The 14347-nt window shown below is 37.0% G+C and overlaps 2 protein-coding genes across 6 annotated transcripts; one reads left to right on the top strand and one right to left on the bottom strand.

Annotated features, from left to right (window-relative positions):
• Nucleotides 1-144: 144 nt before the first annotated feature.
• Nucleotides 145-10847, top strand: emilin3a (elastin microfibril interfacer 3a). Of its 3 annotated transcripts, none has more exons than XM_048209496.1 (6): nucleotides 145-275; nucleotides 720-772; nucleotides 6619-6723; nucleotides 7367-7486; nucleotides 7602-8383; nucleotides 8496-10847. In XM_048209496.1, exons 4-6 carry the CDS (start codon nucleotides 7434-7436, stop codon nucleotides 10451-10453), a joined length of 2793 nt encoding a protein of 930 aa, XP_048065453.1. In that variant the 5' UTR covers nucleotides 145-275; nucleotides 720-772; nucleotides 6619-6723; nucleotides 7367-7433; the 3' UTR covers nucleotides 10454-10847. The 3 variants fall into 3 exon arrangements, with proteins under 3 accessions (XP_048065453.1, XP_048065452.1, XP_048065451.1); XM_048209495.1 differs by lacking the exon at nucleotides 145-275 and adding an exon at nucleotides 499-634; XM_048209494.1 differs by lacking the exons at nucleotides 145-275; nucleotides 720-772 and having other exon boundaries at nucleotides 6575-6723.
• A 184-nt stretch (nucleotides 10848-11031) lies between these two features.
• plp2a (proteolipid protein 2a) lies at nucleotides 11032-13044 on the bottom strand. Of its 3 annotated transcripts, XM_048209500.1 has the most exons (7): nucleotides 12975-13019; nucleotides 12826-12882; nucleotides 12317-12437; nucleotides 11952-12092; nucleotides 11679-11777; nucleotides 11431-11524; nucleotides 11032-11184 (listed from the first exon to the last, which is right to left on the bottom strand). In XM_048209500.1, the coding sequence occupies exons 3-7, from the start codon at nucleotides 12422-12424 to the stop codon at nucleotides 11168-11170; spliced, it is 459 nt and encodes a 152-aa protein (XP_048065457.1). In that variant the 5' UTR covers nucleotides 12425-12437; nucleotides 12826-12882; nucleotides 12975-13019; the 3' UTR covers nucleotides 11032-11167. The 3 variants fall into 3 exon arrangements, with proteins under 3 accessions (XP_048065457.1, XP_048065459.1, XP_048065458.1); XM_048209502.1 differs by lacking the exon at nucleotides 12826-12882 and having other exon boundaries at nucleotides 12975-13044; XM_048209501.1 differs by lacking the exon at nucleotides 12975-13019 and having other exon boundaries at nucleotides 12317-12463; nucleotides 12826-12968.
• Nucleotides 13045-14347: the final 1303 nt, after the last annotated feature.

Here is a 14347-nt window from a genome sequence, read left to right as displayed (position 1 = left end):
AAATATAATTCTATTGTTACCTTTATTGACTTCATGAGTTGATGCCCGCATTATAGCCTTTGCTACTAAGGTTTCTGAAACGGTTTGCAAACAAACCCCTCAAAAATGCGGGATATTTTGTCCTTGCACATTAAACGCTAGAGGGAGGCATTTCACCTCAATCCTCTCAGCATATCTTCAACAAGACCTCACCTGAGTGACCTGACTGAATTCAGCTGCTCTCTGTGTGTGGTCCTAAGCAGAGAACCCGGTCCCAATATGCGTACTTATGCAAAGTACGTCCAGTAGTATGCTTAAATCGGAATTACAATATCCGCGTCATGACTCATGACAGGAGCTGACTGCATCTGCTGAGATTCTGCAGTGTGTGCAGCCCATAGACTGTAAAAAAAAGAAAACTGGTGCAGCCAGTTGATGATAGGCTTGTTCGAGATGCATCGGCGCTACGCAGACTGATCGGCGTGACATCAAAGTACCGCGAGAGCGATTCAAAAGCATAACGATTCGTATGCTTTCCAAACTCTCTCGCGGTACTTTGATGTCATACGCCGATCGGTCTGCGCAGCGCCGATGCATCTCGACCTCGAGAGCGAAGATCAGTCAGATTTGAAAAGTTTAAAAATGGCGGAAAACTGTAAGCTGTTCTTCGTCGTTAAACTATGTCATGTTTAACTACACCCAAGTAAATTATATTCATGGTTGTTGTTTGCATTTCATAGGTCAACATCCAAGTAAACACAAAGGACTTTACGCACTTCATCATCGTCGAGAAGTAAGTTTTTTACTGAATATGCTAGCCTGCATACTCTGAAATTACGTCGAAAACCATCCACGTGCGTTTCGACATCAATGTGTTGTTTGCAGCCTTCACACCACATTAAATATCCTAATGTTAAAATGACAAAAAAATTGAGCATCTACGGAAGAGGATTAGGGCCAAGCAATAATAAAAAATTAAAACCATCTCGAGATTAAAGTTGTTAAATTTCGAGAAAAAAGTCGAAATAAAATGTTGAGAATAAACTCATTAAATTACGAGAAAAATGTTGTTAAATTTCGAGAAAAAAGTTGAGATAAAATGTTGAGAATAAAGTCATTAAATTACGAGAAAAAAGTCGTTAAATTACGGGAACAAATTCGTTAAATTATGAGAAAAAAACTCGTTAAATTTCGAGAAAAAAGTCGAGATAAAATGTTGAGAATAAAGTCATAATTTAACGAGTTTATTCTCAACATTTTATCTCAACTTTTTTCTTGAAATTTAACGGGGTTTTTTTCTCGTAATTTAACGAGTTTATTCTCAACATTTTATCTCGACTTTTTTCTCGAAATTTAAAGAGGTTTTTCTCGTAATTTAACGAATTTATTCTCAACATTTTATCTCGACTTTTTTTCTCGAAATTTAACGAGTTTTTTCTCGTAATTTAATGAGTTTATTCTCAACATTTTATTTCGACTTTTCTCGAAATTTAACAACTTTAATCTCGAGATGGTTTTAATTTTTTATTATTGCTTGGCCCTAATCCTCTTCCGTAAGCATCAGCCTAATAAAATCTCTCAAAAAATACTTTAAAAAAAACAAAAAAACTTGTAGTCCATCATTTGTATTGGGGGAAACTTGTTTAAAACAATCAGAATTTACCTTGAGAAAATTAACCATGGTTTTATTATAGTAAAAGTGTAGTAACCATGTTTTTGTTGTTTGTTTGCTTTTGGCAGATTGATTACCATTTGCATAACCAAAATTGTACTACAAATACATACCAAGGTTAAACTATGGTTAGTGTAGCAAAACCATGATTCATTTGTGGTTACAATGGTTTAGCTATAGTAACCATGTGTATTTTTTTTTTCTTTTTTCTTTTTTTTTGTAGTAGTAGTAGTAGTAGTACCTAGTAGTGGTAAAACCATGGCTAATTTGCATATGGGTAGTGACAGGTCATTTAGATAAAAGTAGACATGAAAGTCATGTGACGCACACACATCTGAAGTGTATTTAATGAGTACTTGACTAAAGAAACTGGGCATTCTGCAAAGTGTTATGTTTGTGGGATTGGGCATTATAGCCTACTTACTGGACCATGGGGGTTCCATTTATAAAAACTTGTTCTGGACCCTGGGAGTTCAAGTGATGGCCCTGAACATGACTTTAAAAACTTCTGTCATCAGAAGTGATACAATTATTCAATATTGTGTTAATACAGCATGTGTGAAGGACACTAAGGAGGGAGTTATTGGGAATAAACAAAGTGGTGTACTACACATTTATCCCCTCAACAACCTTGAGTAGTGACTACATGCATGAATGTCAAGTAGCATCGCTGATGGAATGTGGTGCCAAGTTTTGACAATTTAGCTCTCTTTACTGTAGCATTCCCTTTTCATTTGCTTCTCGCTGTTGTCAGTGACTATGTTATAATATAAAATTAGGTATTAAAAGAAGATCAGTAAAAGAACAAACATTCTCAGTCTTTTCCGTAAGTTACTGTGTAGTGGAAATGTGCCAGGCAGGCACCAGCCACACTTCACACCAAACATAACAGACAAACACACAGTTGACTTTACTGATTTCACCATCAGGAGTTGAATGTGGATGGTTGGTGCTATTTTTTTTTTTTTTTTTTTTCTTTTACAAACAAAGGCAACAGAAAAAAGCTAGAGAGTGAGACAGAAATAATGCATCTTTACCCATGTCAAAGGCCATTCTTAAACTTCTTCTTATGGTTTCTTTCCCCTTATAATGAAGATTTGACCTCACACACACCCCATAGCCTATTTACCATGTTTTGCTCTCTTTAAATCATTCAGTAGTTTCAGCTACAGGGTGCAAATTGTGATTGAGATGAAAAAGGGCCCCACCCTACTTGAGGTGTAACACATCATTACCCCTGATGAATGCAGGTTCTGCCCACTACTGAATACAGAACAGCATTATGAAATTTTGAGGCCTGAACAGCTGGTTCATTGTGATGTCATATCCTGTGGACTTCCTGGGTGGAGGTGGTTGTAAAGAATGGTGTATGTGTGCCCGGTGTGGTAGTGGAAAGCCAGTGCCAACAACATACTGTGCATGTTTTGTCAGTTGGTGAATAACATGAGGGAGGTGACACACAGACACACATACTTAACTTTAGGGAGCCATTTCTTTAGAAAGTCATTTGAAATTGAAACAAGCCAGAGCTATGGCATGTGGTCTTTAAAAAAGACCACATGCCATAAATGTACATTTTTAAAGGATAATGTGCAGTCAGATGGTCATTATAAAAAGTAAACCATTTATTTTGTTATGACACAGCATGACATCTGAGCTGAAATTGCCTTATTTGTTGAGAAGAAAGTGTGATATGAGGAACATAGAACTAGCTTTGTCATGGGATTTTGCTATTATATTGTATATTCAAATCTAATCAGAGAATATAACTGGTGTCTCTTCAACTTTTTTTTTTTCATTTACAGATTTAAAATGATTTTCTTTTTATATGAATGTCACATCTGTCTTGGAAACTTTTCTCCATGTCTTCATTAGGGCCCGAGCACTGATATTGTAATTCCTCAGTCAATTATTCTTCTTTTCCAAAATGAATCGCATTTTTGAGGACCTAAACATGCTCAAAAACTCATGAAACTTTGCACACGCATCAGAAGTGGTGAAAATTTACGTCTGATATGGGATTCAGAATTAGGTGTGGCAAAATGGTTTGATAAGTGCCCTTCGTGCTACGTTTCACGTACAGGTATGAAATTCAGTAGACACATGTAACAGCCCAATACCTACAAAAAAGTGACAAAAATGCGACGTTTTGTCATGAAACAGGAAGTTGTTGTAACTCAGGCATACAATGTCTGATCTGCCACAAACTTCACATGTTTTATTAGAGTCCTGACCTGAAGACATCTACATGCCAATATTCAGTTACAGTCATAGTGCAACATGTGGGCAACAGGAAATGACATGTTTTACACTGATTAACTCCTCATAGAGATTTAATCAGATCAACATCATATGTTGTCAGTCTAATCTTAAGGCCTTAGCAACGTTAACTTGCAAAGATCTTGAGTTTTCACTGAAGAGCGTGTCCGTGGCGGCCTGACAAAGTCTGATGTTTCACCACGAGAGAGGAAGCTGTAGTAACTCAGGCATACAATGTCTGATCTGGCCCAAACGTCACATGTGTGATAAGAATCCTGGCCTAAAGACATCTATATGCCAATATTAAGTTATTCATAGTGCCACCTGCTGGCAACAGGAAATGGCATGCTTTACACTGTAATTCACTTCCAGATACACAACTGTATATGCCATGAAGTACCAAATATGCTAGAAACACTTTTAAATCATGCAACATTTGACTAAGTGCTAAAATATGCGATTAACACCACGAAACAGTAAGTTATTGTAACTCAGGCATGCAATCTCTGATTTGCTCCAAACTTCACGTTTGATAATAGTCCTGGCCTGAAAACATCTACATGGCAATATTCAGTTATAGTCAAAGCGCCACCTGTTGGCAGCAGGAAGTGTGGCACGTCGAAATGGCTTTGCCATATTTCTCCTGTATTTATATGCCTACATGCATGTCACCCACTATTCACTGATTTCCTAAAGCCACCAGGTGTGAGGGCCCTTTCATCGCTGCTTGCACCTTTAATTTATTTTTACTTTTCACTTCAAATTTACTTATGCATAGAGTTTAGCATTTTTCCCTTGTCCCAAACCCAGACTTTGAATCTTACAGAAAATTAAACACTGACAACTTTGTTAAAAACAAAAAACAAACATAAAATAATGCATTTAATCTCCCCATTCAGTCCCATGAAAAGCATTCTGGAAACTATAAATCCCCCAGACAATCCCAACACACATGCGTTAAGTTAACTTCTGTTTTAGATATTTAAGTGGAAGACACACAGTTAAATAAATTTGAATTTGTTACAAAATGTACAATAATTAAGTTGCATTGGCTTATTTTAATGAACTGACCTAGTAACAAAAATAATTTTGTGATGACAAAGAAAAAGATCTCAATTAATGTAAATTTATTTATTACTTGTGAACCATAGTTGGAGAAACACCCACATGTTTGAATGTTTCATAAACATTGCTTATAAAAATATGAATTATCAGTCCTTTTGTTAACTTAATATTCTTTACAGTTTTCAGATCATCCTAACAGTGATTTACATACACAATAGAGACAGATTTCTTTATTTCAGACCTGTATGACCACATTAGCAGGGCTTTTGCAAATTTGGAAATGTGAAAATAGGAGCCTGTTTGTACAGAATCCTGACCCTCCACATTAGAGCAGCACAGCCCTTGGAAACAGGGTAAACATTAGTTGCGGTGGCTAATTAGCTAGCAAACAAAGCCATAGTGTGTTTTGCCTTTGTGGTTTTTTAGAAGGGAGGTTTGAGGTGGTGTGTTTGTTTGCTGGCGATGTATGATAGGTGACTTTTTTGGGGCTGTGCACAATTAAGGTCTATGAGTAGTAAAGAGTGTTTGGAATTCTCACTTTTTCCAGACCTGTAGTTCAAGGACTGCAACACAACCACCACCTCGACCATAGTGACAGCCATGATACAGGTACTGTGGACAGATGTTGTAGCAATAAAGAGAAAGGAGCGGTAACTTCAATGATTGTTCGTTTGTTCAGCTTTGCAATTAATCCTATATGAGACAAACATGGTCAACAGGAAAGAATCTCTTTCACATTGTATATTTTTAATTAGAGCTATTTTGCTATTGTCAAGTAATCGTTAATATTTACAGTCTGACTCCCAGTGTTTATCTGAGTAAAACTGTATTTGTTCCACATGGCCTGTGTTCGTGTTTGTGTGAGCATGTGACTGCAGCCTACAGCTAGTGAGTCCATATGTTTTCTTAGCTTATGTACAGACCCATGTGCTTCTGTATCATTTAGTGTTCAGAAAATGGCCAATAATCAGACTGAGGGTTTTAAAACACATTTATATAACCAGATTATCAATGCAGTCAAATGTAGCCTAAATACAACAGGCATATATACCTGTTTATTTCAGAAGGCAAGAGCTAACTTTTAAACCAATATCAGTTTGTGATATTTACTAATAATTGATGTACGTTTTGATTTATTTTTAAGTAATTAGCTTACACGAATAATTATGATTCATCCACCTTTAAGTCTCTAAACTTAAAGTAAGTTCAAAACTTCTGGATGTCACTGTTGTACTGTGTGGGTCAGGTCTCAAAAATAGCACCTTTGTGTGATTTGTGTTGGGTGGCATAGTGGGTGGATCTATGTAAATGAGGTGGTCCAGTGTTTTATGAAGTGACCAGGACTCTCAGTCCCAGTCTGCAGGAATCTCAGCATCACCACCACAACAGGAGCACGTGTCCTTTTTAGACACTATTTTATGAGATTTTTTTTGTTGTTGTTGACTAAGAATAACATGGCCAGAGGTGACACTAGCAAGGCATATGTCAGTTTTTAAGTCCATACCCATAGATTTCTGTTTTATTTTGTTCCGGCAATAGAGGGATTTCCCTCTGTTATTTCTTTTTTTTTCAGTATTGATAATATATATATAAAAAATCATGTTGTTGGAGATGAACTTGCGCTGTTTTCTTCTTCTTTGGAGTTCTTTTCTGACTGTGGCAGCATTACACCCTGCATCAAGCCAATATAGCCTCTACTCTGGACCCCATCCACAGTACAACTCAGAGAAACCGACGGCCAGGCATAAGTGAGTATCCATGAGTAAAAAATTAATCTTCTTAATTGATGGCACAGATGGCCAAATAGCCATTGAATGTTACTAAATAATTTCAGACACATCTGGGAGGCAATACTGCTGTAGTTAATCTATTTTCTGGCATCTATGCTGATAAAAATGTGAATGTTCATTCCATTCCAGTGAGGTGCAAATTAAGATTGTGGTTAAGAACATATGACCCAATGACCACTTAAATGAATCTACTGTAGACACGAAATACCTGTTGAGTTAACATTCAGTTAACATAGTTTTGCATTACAGTGGGGTATAATCTGTTTAGTTTTCACTGAAGTGCAGTCATAAATTTACTCAAATTTGGTGAATTCATAGTGAATTGAATGTTGCACTTTATAACAAGGTTCTCTTAACATTAGTTAATGTATTTGGTATCATCATCAACAATGAATGATAATCTATACAGGTTTTATTAATTTTGCTTAGTGTTATTGTATTATTTTGTATTTTTTAGTAGTAGAAACATAAACATGTTAATGTATATAATTTTTAATATTAAAATGTATATGTAAAAATTTATATTAAACAGGATTAATAATAGCTGTAAACGTATTGTTTATTGTTATTTTAACTACTGTGTTTACTAACTTTCTCTCAGGAACCACTGTGCTTATGTTGTGGAAAGAACGGTCTCATTCACTATTCAGGATGGAGTGACTCCCTTCATGAAGGCAGAGTACAACAAGTGTGATTGGGGTCAGAAATGCCCAACTATAAAGTAAGACAGCTATTAATATTTGTGCAACTTTCAAACATGCAATTAATGTTTGTATAATAAAATACACTTTAGCTTAAAGATTTAGCTCATTTTGACACCCGGTCTGTTTTTGCAGGTATCGCACGTACTACAAGCCTATGTATAAAGTTGCCTATAAGACTCTGACTGAGCTGAAGTGGAAGTGCTGTCCTGGATATGCAGGTGTTGGTTGCACTGCGGTATATGGAATGAAAGCAAGGCCCCTATTCAAAGGACCAATGCCTGCACAGAATGGTCCTATTCCTCATTTTAAAGGGCCTATGCAGAAGGGTCCTATGCCTCCTTTTAAAGGTCCCATGCCTATGCAGAAGGGTCCTATGCCTCCTTTTAAAGGTTTCATGCCTATGCAGAAGGGCCCTATGCCTCCTTTTAAAGGTCCTATGCCTCCATTTAAAGGGCCTATGCCTGCACAGAAGGGTCCCATGCCTTCTTTTAAAAGGCCTATGCCTGCACAAAAGGGTCCAGTGCCTTCTTTTAAAGGTTCAAATCCCTCTCAAAAGGCTCGAGTGCCTTCATTTAAAGGACAATTTCCTAATACCAACTTCAATGGAAACCCCTGGAATCAACCTCAAGCACCATCTAATAGCATGAATGGATACTCAGGCCCTAATACTGGATCCTCTTCCCAAGATACCTCAGTTGTACCTTATCCAGACCACCAAGAACCGGAAGTAGATTATCCTGAACCCATGCCAGAGCCTCAAGATCTTGGCCTTGATTTAATCCCAGGAGAGAATCAGCCAATCATAGACTACCAGGATCCTCAGCCAGATCACCAAGGTTCTATATCAGAGCACAGTGAGACAGAGCCTGTTTCCAATGCACAGGTGCCCTCTGGTGGTAGTGAAACAAACCAAGGTAAATAAGCTATATGCAGTTACACACTCTAGTATATTGTTTTAGAATCAGCATTTGTTTGTACAATTAAAAGCGTTGTGTGCCCAAATAAATAAATATAATTCATTCCCAGATCATGATGACAACATTATCGGAGATGAGCGGTTGGATAGGATAGAAGAAGATGTGCAGCGACTCTCTCTTGGTCTTGAGACTCTCCGTGGTACAGTGACAGGTTTGGAGGACAGCTTGCGTGCTTCCCTCCGTGAAGATGCCAACCGGATGTTGACTGCACTTATTTCTGCAGCACCTAGCCCTATTGCTGCTCCTTCCCTGTCCAGGGACTCTTCTGTGGGTTTCGGAGATCTGCCTGGAGGTGCACCAGATATTGAGGGTTCAGATGTGGTGGGACAGTTCCCAAACTTGGTTGATTTGGTTGAAAAGGTTTCAGAGCTGCGAGCAGAGCTTCTGGCAAAGGCATCTGAGCTGGAAGAGATAAGAGGAGCAGTCATGGGTCACAACAACACCCTTCAAAGACTGTCAGATGGGTCAGTGAATATTACTCAAACTAACTTCCAAAAGACCCTGGAGAAAATGGTGGAGTCCAAAATGAGTGAAGCTCGGGTGGCCATCTTAGATGGCTTTGAAAAACGTGTGGAGAGTGCTGAGGACCGATGCGAGGGTCGCATGGCAGAGGTGCGACTCCAGTGCAAGGAAGAGCTTTTGAATGGACAAGATCAGATTGAGCAAGTCCTAGACATAAGGGCTGTAGGACTGAGGACAGAACTCCAAAAACTTCAGGCTCAACTTCAAGACCTGGAGCCTGAAGAGGGTTGTTGCATTGCTGTATCAGGTCTAACTGAAAGGCTAATTCTTGTGGAGCAGTCAGTGGGTGGCTTGAATGAGTCCCAAATACACCTACGTGCCGAACTTGGTGGACACAAGGACCATATAGAGGGCATGTTGGAGGGACGACTGGCTTATGTGGAATCCAAGATGAATATCGCATTGAATCAAGAGGAAGCATTCATTAACAAAAGAGTGCCCACCGACCTGGAGGCGCATTTAGAGGGGAAGCTTAAGGCTCTTGAAAGTCGTCTCTTGGCTGCAGTGGAGGAGCTAGGTAATATCACAGCACCAACTTTGCTAGAGGGTCAGCCTGTGCCCACAATAGAGACAGATATAGAATCACTCAGAAGAAGTGTCGAGGATGATTTGAACCATTTACAGGAACAGCTTAAATCCATAGAGGTCATGTGCACTTCATCTTGTGCTCCACAGCCTGTTCTTACAGGATATGCAGCTCCTTTGGCAACTAAGGAGGAGAAAATTGAGGACAACCACAAGGAACTGAACAGGAAACTTGATTTACAAGTAGAGAGATTGAATAACCTCAATGCCACACTATATAATCTTCTTGCCCAGTTGGCAGAGAAACAGGAGGAGGTAGGTCTTCGGGGTGAGGTGACCCTACTGAAAGTTAGTGTGAACTCTGTTAACAGATCTCTCTGTGGCTTGCAAGAGTCTCTTGGCTCTGTGATCAGAGAGGTCGGTCATTCCAACCTCACCTGGCAAGAGAGAGAAGAAAGGCTTGCGCAACAAGTGAAGGGTGTGGTTCAGCTGGTGGGGCGACAGGCATCTATGCTGGGTACTGGGGAGCGAAAGTTGACCCGTCTGAAAGGAGAACTTCAGGATCTGCGGCGCAGAGTGGCCGGAGAGCTCCAGGGCTGCCGTTCCACTGCCCTGGGTGTCCAGAAAGAAGTAAATGAAGTCGGGGGTCGTGTTGCCCGTGTGGAGGGTCAGTGTGGAGGGCTGGCACACCTGGCTGATGACCTAGAGAGAATTCGAGGAGAGCTAGAGAGGCACTCTGATGGGTATTTGTCTCATGTAAATAGCACTCTTGTTAACCATTCTCACCAGCTGTCCGAGCTCAGAGATAGCATTCAAAACTGCACTGGATCATCTGGGTCTACTGTGAAAGCCGGGGACAGTTTAGCTACAACACAACAAATAGAAGAACAACGAACAACACAGCCAGCCCATCCCAGAGGAGACCAGTTTGCAGTTCCCACACAGTACAGAGGTGACTAGTAATTCAAGTGCACTTTATAATGTGAAGACAGTCTATACTCAAGACAATATACTATTATATAGTATCTTTCCCAGGAGACTTTTCTCTTACCAACATCTGTTGTATGATCAGTGTTGTTGAAATTCAATCTTTCCAGTCTGTGGTGTTGATGTACTGTATTGTTGCTGTCTTTTCAATCACTTGTCATTTATATATATATATTTTTTAAAAAAACTTTTTCTTAGCAGTTTTAGGGTTGATAGGTGTATTCATTGTCTTACTGTGTTCTTGTGAATATTTTTATATAAATTGGATGTCTGACTTTGCAAATGTTTTTTTTTTTTATTATTGTAGGACTTTTTAAATGAAATAGACTGTTGTGTTGTTTGGGAGAATAAACATTTCTGGAACATGCTTCAACGACTTTTGTGAATTTTTGACTTTTTTTTGTTACCTCTTTGTACTTTTTGTGTTTGTACCTTTATACTGTGTATGGTTTGTGAAAGATGGTTTTTAATAAAATGTTAATCTCACTTTTTTTTTGTTTATGAGGTTGACAAATTACTGTGTATATTATGAATCTCCAACAGAAAAAATGTAAAAGGCTAATAATTGCACTCTTTAATGACATAACTTTAAAGACTTTTACATTTACACATGACATGACAAAAAAAAAAAAAAAAACATTTGTGGAATCCTTATGAGCTCCTGTTGTATTCCATTTTTTCCAATGTTTATATCAAAATGAAATCTGGGTAGGAAAACAAGACATGTAAAGCAGTTATTCCACATTTGTTTTGATGAGCTGTTTTATCATTAATGTCTAGCTAAAGCAGTTGAAACTGTGATGCTTTTGGACCTGTAGTTCTGAGCATTTATTCTAAGTTCTATTTAGTTTTTTTTTTTTTTTTATATGAAAAGGACACATTCACAAGCCCTCACATTTAACTCTAAAGGTGATTATTTTTGTCTGTTGGTGCTGATGCATCATACTTACTAATATCCCTCCCCTGCTCTTTCAGTTCCTTGATGTATTTCATTATGCCAAAAGTATCATATCCGAATACTGCTGCTGCCAGCAAACCAAAAATCTTAAAGAAAGATTAAGCATGGAAAAGGTTTGAAGAAACAATGGTGAAAGCACAAGGATCAATTAATGCACAGCAGGACATAAGAAAATCAATAATTTGTATACTTATTACATCTTATAATCGACAGTATTATATTCTTTGCTAATTTACTCACCGAACCAGCAACTTCCCCAGAACTTGGAAATGCCCAGCTAATGCAGAGAATAGAAGTAATTAGTAAGGTGAGTGAGCCTGTGATTGCTCTGAAGAAGTCCTGCAAGCAAATGAGATCATGTGACTTGTTTGTTCATTTTCAGTATAAAATAGGAAGAGGTTGAGAACAAAAACCATTAAGTGAAATGCACTTATAACAGGATGGTTAGGTAATAATTAGTTAAAAAAAAAATGAAATCCAGAGAATCCAGTATCCAGTGTATGGACATTTTACCGTCCATGGCAATGCCCGTATCTGCAGTTCCATGCCATAAATGATGAAGATGATAATGGCCCAGACCAGGTCTACAATGGGGCACCACAAGTAGCATCGAAGAGAGGTTGCTTTACAAATAATCGTGATGAAACATAGAGCCTAATTTAAAACAAAAAAAGAAGTATACATATATCATTAGATAGATCACGTACATAGATCATATTTATTTTAAACAAAATTGTTCAAGATTAATCATCTACAGTTTGCATGTAATAAATGTAGCATCAAATGAAAGTCTATTTTTAAACCATTTAGATTTTTAAATGATTTACTTTGGCAATATGAATCTTTATTAGCTACATTTTAACTCTGGGCAGACTTACAATTTCAAGAGCTAAAATCATCCCCTTTGGTGACCAGATGAATTTTGTCCTTTGCTCAGTGGCTGAAACTGGCTCAGTGGCTGAAACTTCTTCTTTTGTGTTGACCATCTTGATCTTGTAACTTGATCAAAAATAATAAAAAAGCATCTAGAGTTAATATAGATAAATTAATATAAAGTTTAAAAAATGTAACATATGTATATAAATATAATACATATATACTACATTTATTAAATATAATAAACATAATACATATATAAATAGCATGCATAAATGTACTACTATATATATATATATCAACATGCAAACGGGATGCACTGTATTTTACTTTATCTGAACAACAGTAAAAGTCATCCCTTTTTAGTGTGTTAATTTCCATGAATGTTACACCAAACTTTGTTAAGCATAAAACTGAAATGTAGAGTAAACATTCACCAATACACTATATTATTTAGCGGGCTATAATCATTTAAAAACTGAACATCTGATATGTTTGATTCATTAAATACCTGAAAAGAAACAGTTGAATAAATCTCTCAGCTACGATGTTTTCACAAAGGTGCTTACTAAAATAAAAGTGCAGTCCACCTCTCAAGTGAGTAAAGATGCAGAGAGAAAACTACATCTATTGCACAACTATACATTTTACGCACTTTACCTCTGGTACAGGATGCGTTCCTTCCTGTCACCGGATACTATTGGTGGGTCTGAGTAATTTGCCAAAAGAGATGTCAATGCTGGTAAAAAATGTCATTATTCAGGGGATTACCAATCCTTGAATCATACATCTGACATTTGATAAATAGGCCTATTTATTGTTACTACTGTAAAGACATTAAATTATGTGATCTCTATCAAGAAGTGTAAGAAGCTTTCAGAATGTTTGTGTATTGAAAAAAAGAGTAAATTAAATTATTTTATTTATCAAAACAACAATACGATCAATGCTGAATTGATCATTTTAAATAAGCATCAACTTAGATATTGCACAAAACATGTTACTTTGGAAAAAGTGTTTGTATTACTAGTGAGGGCCTTTATCCTGAGTGTGAGGTAAAAGGTAAAAATCTACTTTTTATGATTTCTTTTTCCACAAAATGTGTTGCTCCAATAATGTTCAATAAAAACATTTTTGTTTCTGCAATTATATACACTATTTTGGTTAAAGTGTGCCTTTAGCTCCTTTGCACCCTATAATGATCCAGTGACCAATATTTAGTAACTACAATGCTAATTACTTGTTAGAAAATCATAAATTTAAAAATACGTAAAAAATAATACACCTACACAATAACCCAAAAAATGTGCATAACACACAAATACTAATTCTACATGTGGTTTATTGCATGAAGAGAGGATGTAGTCATTTCCTATCTCTGTGAGTTCCAGAGAAAATTTCAGTTTGGGTATTTTCCGTTTGAGGCCAATGCTTTTTTTTTTAGACTCAAATGATCTTACAAACAGCACATGAGCAGACTGATTAAACTTTTCACTCTTCCATACATATACTTATCTATCTATCTATCTATCTATCTATCTAGTGCTGGGCAGATTACTTGCATATTGTAGTCTGTTACTGATTACAAATTCTATTACGAACATTGTAGTTGTAGTAACATAATCTAGATTTCTATGTATTCTGATTACTTTTAGTTTACTTGACCTAACTTATAACTTATATCACTTATATTTGGTTGTGTATTTGCTATATATATAGGCTATATATAATGTGTGTGTGTGTGTGTGTGTAAAAGAGAAAAACAAAGAAAGAAAATGTTCCATTATTTGTTCTCAACAGCACAAAATGCATTAAAGGCTTAGTTCACCCAAAAATTAAAATTCTGTCATTTATTGTTCACCCTCATGGAACGGCATGAGGGTGAGTAATAAATGACAGAATTTTCATTTTTGGGTGAACTAACCCTTTAAGCATATAGCCTACACATTATGTCAGGGTTTCCCAAACCGTGAAACTGCTGGGGGATTGTTAGTTGATAAAAAGCTAATGATTCATTTTTATTGTACATAAAA

This window comes from Megalobrama amblycephala, linkage group LG12, assembly GCF_018812025.1.
Source record: "Megalobrama amblycephala isolate DHTTF-2021 linkage group LG12, ASM1881202v1, whole genome shotgun sequence".
Taxonomy (NCBI): domain Eukaryota; kingdom Metazoa; phylum Chordata; class Actinopteri; order Cypriniformes; family Xenocyprididae; genus Megalobrama; species Megalobrama amblycephala.
The sequence above is the reverse complement of the archived record's forward strand: the minus strand, read 5'-3'. Positions and strand labels throughout refer to the sequence as shown.